Below are 4,631 nucleotides of genomic sequence, written 5' to 3'. Positions count from 1 at the left end.
AGCACAATATAGAAGAGGAATGTGATATTGACACAAACCAAGCTCTGTCTGTGTCTTACGCAACATGTACAGAATAAATCATTAGTGAGCATGAACACTTGGAGAAACTATGAAGTGTTGGGCTTTCATGTGGCAGCAGAAATAAACCTCCAGCTTTATAGTTTCAGATGAAACCGCAGATGAGCACACACTGTGTCACTGTAATACAGACATGATTCAGTCTGATATATATATATCTGTGTCCCTTATTCACTTTTAACAATTCTACAGAACTCCACAGGAAGTCTCTGTAAATCCCTTTCATAATCCAAGGAAATCAAAAATAGTTTTCTTTCTACAAATATAATTTTTTATTTTGGTATGTGAACTCGTCTGCCACGGCATGCTGACTGCTTTATTCTATTTTATTTTATTTAGGGAACTAACTTTAATCAGAGTTCAAATTCAGTTTTATTTATTTCCAAAAATTATTCCATTTCATGTTTACATTTTTCAGCTTTAATGGTTAAATAAAATTTTATTGATCAAAAAGCATTTCTAATGAATTGAAATCATGAAAGTTGCAGATTTTAACAGGAATATTTTTTTAAAAGCCTTTTTTTTCTCAAATTCAGTTTTATTTATTTTTATTTCAGACATTCAAACGTTTGGGGTCGTGAGATTTTTTCAAATGTTTTTGTGCTCACAAAGGTTGCATTTATTTGATCTAAAATGCAATAAAACATGAAGTCTGTGTTAGACTAATGAACCGTTTTGAATATGTTTTGAAATGTATTCCTGTGATGACTCCTCACTGCTGTGTTTTGCTCATTGGCTCACTCTGCCGTCCCATGATGCTGTGTTTCAGAGTTGCGCTCTTCTCTCATCGCTGGACTGAACCGCTCGGTCAGCTACAGCGATCACCCGGAGCCTCAGTCCATCAGCAGCACACAGACACAGTACACACCAGACTTCAACGTCCGAGCTCTGGCCGACCTGCAGTTCGTGAAGGTGAAGGTTTGGGGTTATGGAGGGCAGAAACTGTGAAGCTGAATGAATGCACTTCTCTGCTTGATGTGTTGTTTTGTGCACACTGTGTGAATAAACTACAGCAGGTCGATTTCATTTAGATGAACTGAGATGCTTTAATCTGTGCTGTTGACCGCTGATGCATTGAAACATTATTTGTAGGGCACTTAGTTTTGTGAATGAAAGTTGCTGAAAATATCCTCACCCTCAGATCATCCCTGATCAGGATGAGTTTGTTTCTTCATCGGGTTTGTAGAAATGTAGCACTGCATCAGTGTCTCATCAATGGATGCTCTGCAGTGAATGGGTGCCGTCAGAATGAGAGTCTGATAAAAACATCACAATAATCCACAGCACTCCAGTCCATCAGTGAACATCTGGAGAAGACAAAAGATGAAACCCATCCAGCATTAAGATGATTTTAACTCAAACACATAGAGTCTATAATCCATAATAGCACTTCCTCCAGTGAAAAAGTGTTCTGGTCTGAATCAGGAGAGAAATCTGCACAGATCAAGCAGCGTTTAAACAGCTCTAAACAAATCTGTGAGAGACAACAGCAGATGCACTTCTTCACTGGAGGAAGTGTTATCGTGGATTTTTGGATATTGGATATGGATATTATTTATGGTAGGAAATTCCCAAAATATCTTCATGAAACATGATCTTTACTTACAGGTGCTGGTCATATGATTAGAATATTATCAAAAAGTGATCATCAAATTAGTGAAAGATTTATTTTACTAATTCCATTCAAAAAGTGAAACTTGTATATTATATTAATTCATTACACACAGACTGATATATTTCAAATGTTTATTTCTTTTAATTTTGATGATTATAACTGACATCTAAGGAAAATCCCAAATTCAGTATCTCAGAAAATTAGAATATTGTGAAAAGGTTCAATATTGAAGACACCTGGTGCCACACTCTCATCAGCTAATTAACTCAAAACACCTGCGAAGCCTTTAAATGATCTCTCAGTCTAGTTCTGTAGGCTACACAATCATGGGGAAGACTGCTGACCTGACAGTTCTCCAAAAGATGACCTTTGACACCTTGCACAAGGAGGGCAAGACACAAAAGAAAGATCATTGCAAAAGAGGCTGGCTGTTCACAGAGCTCTGTGTCCAAGCACATTAATAGAGAGGTGAAGGGAAGGAAAAGATGTGGTAGAAACAAGTGTACAAGCAATAGAGATAACCACACCCTGGAGAGGATTGTGAAACAAAACCCATTCAAAAATGTGGGGGAGATTCACAAAGAGTGGACTGCAGCTGGAGTCAGTGCTTCAAGAACCACTACACACAGACGTATGCAAGACATGGGTTTCAGCTGTCGCACTCCTTGTGTTAAGACACTCCTGAACAACAGGACTCGGCACCTGCACACAGTGCCAAAGCTACCAGTACCTGGTTTAAGGACCATGGTATTCCTGTTCTTAATTGGCCAGCAAACTCACCTGACCTTAACCCCATAGAAAATCTGTGGTGTATTGTGAAGAGGAAGATGTGATATGCCAGACCCAAGAATGCAGAAGAGCTGAAGGCCACTATCAGAGTAACCTGTGCTCTCATAACACCTGAGCAGTGCCACAGACTGATCGACTCCATGCCACGCCGCATTGCTGCAGTCATTCAGGGGAAAGGAGCCCCAACTAAGTACTGAGTGCTGTACATGCTCATACTGTTCAGTCGGCCAAGATTTCTAAAAATCCTTTCTTTGTATTGGTCTTAAGTTATATTCTAATCTTCTGAGATACTGAATTTGGGATTTTCCTTAGTTGTTAGTTATACTCATAAAAATTAAAAGAAATAAACATTCTAAATGTATCAGTCTGTGTGTAATGAACGGATATAATATACAAGTTTCACTTTTTGAATGGAATTAGTGAAATAAATCAACTTTTTGATGATATTCTAATTATATGACCAGCACCTGTAATATCCTAATGATTTTTGTCATAAAAGAGAAATGTATAATTGTGACTCATACAATGTATTGTTGTCTATTTCTACAAATATACGTCTGTGATGCTGATGACTGCTTCTGTGCTGCTTCCTCTGAAGCTGTGGAATCTCTGACATGACCTGTGTTTCTGCAGATCTCACGCTCTCAGTATCAGCTCGCTCTCATGGCGTCTCTGCTGGACAGTTCCTCACAGTCTCTGGACGCTGGACACAGCCATCTGGACATCAGCACAGCATCCGCTCTGCCTCCGTCTTCAGGAAACAGGGACGAGATGACCTCGATCCTCAACGCACAGAACAGCCAAACACAGCACACATAGAGACGTGTCATCTGACACACATCCCACAATCCTGCTGCACTTTCCCAGAACTTCTTATCCGAGCCCTGTTAGTGCCAGCAGTATAGTGTGTATGTGTGTGTGTGTGTGTGTGTGTGTGTGTGTGTGACACAGTACAAGATGCCAAAGCTCTGGACTGAGACAGGCCCCTGTTTCAGACACACTGTGCCTGGATGGGTTTTAAAGACTCCAATAGAGACGTTTCTACAGATCTGAAGATGATCATTCTGTCACTTTTATATTGAGGCTGATCACTGATCAGAATGTCAAGATGACTTTTTATCTTATGTTAGTCTGTATTAATACATCATTGTACCAAAGTGTGTGTGTGTGTGTGTCAGATTTGGTCGTTGCAGCTCAAGCTGTATCTCAGGGAGACCGAGAGCCACTGATCTTCACACACTAATAACCGTGTGTTCAGTGAGTTCAAGCATGCTGCTATCAGATGCACATAGCATCCGCTTGTTGTTATTCTGTCAGATAATTCTGTGTCCTCTTGAAATGAATGCATTGCTTTTTTAACTCCAAAGAGAAGAAGTGTGTGTTGTTGTAGTGCAGCTGTGAACAGAGTCACGTTCCCGCACAGAATGTGTGTGTGATTATAGCTCTGAACTGGATCTGTCGCTCCTAATGGACCAGAGATAATCTAATCAAAACAATTCAACTCCTTACTGTATTTATTTAGTGTAAAATTGAGGTTGTATATTTTTTAAATGAATTGGTTTCTTTTTGTGACTGCATGTTTTTTAAGCATGCTTGACATGGTCTACAAGTTGTAGAGGCCTAAAACTCAGGAAGTGACTTGTTTTTCTTTTGTACCAAATATGTTTGAAACGGATGTCTGGTGACACACACATGAACTCTTTTATTCTGTAACATCTTAATGAGAAGCAGAACGAGAACAGCAGTGTATTTCTAGCTCTGGAGACACTCCACTTTATGTCCTGAATTATGTCCTGTCCTTCTCCAAACAAACTAAAACATTGTCAATTGACACTTTTTTATTTTTTAGTTGGTACAACTCTTTCATTCTTTTTATACTGTATTTTATACTCTTTCATTCTTTTTAGTCATTTTGTGCTTTGAGAGATGTCTTCTTTCTGTGTTTGACTATTAAATTATTTATTAAATTAGTTTAATATTTTCCATATTGAAGTCATCGTCTTTAAAAGGTTTTGCAATAACTGTGATCGAGTGGGTCTACAGAAGGGGAAAAAATCCCAAGTTTAAGTAATTTCCTGTGTATATAAATCAGTGGTGTTGTACTATTAAAGAAAGTGGTTTTTTATTCCCTAGTCAACAAAAAAAACAG

General features: G+C 38.6%; 1 protein-coding gene across 1 annotated transcript in view; it reads left to right on the top strand.

The window, feature by feature from the left end:
• The window catches only part of LOC132141627 (metal transporter CNNM4-like), a 22,086-nt gene extending 18,180 nt beyond the window's left edge, over positions 1 to 3,906 (top strand). Inside the window, exons 6-7 of the mRNA XM_059551313.1 lie at positions 848 to 990; positions 3,116 to 3,906. Of these exons, the coding sequence (XP_059407296.1) occupies positions 848 to 990; positions 3,116 to 3,301 (329 nt within the window). The 3' untranslated portion in view covers positions 3,302 to 3,906. The remainder of the gene's footprint in view (positions 1 to 847; positions 991 to 3,115) is intronic.
• Positions 3,907 to 4,631: the final 725 nt, after the last annotated feature.

This window comes from Carassius carassius, chromosome 5, assembly GCF_963082965.1.
Source record: "Carassius carassius chromosome 5, fCarCar2.1, whole genome shotgun sequence".
Lineage (NCBI taxonomy): Eukaryota > Metazoa > Chordata > Actinopteri > Cypriniformes > Cyprinidae > Carassius > Carassius carassius.
This window is presented reverse-complemented; position numbering and strand designations above follow the sequence as displayed.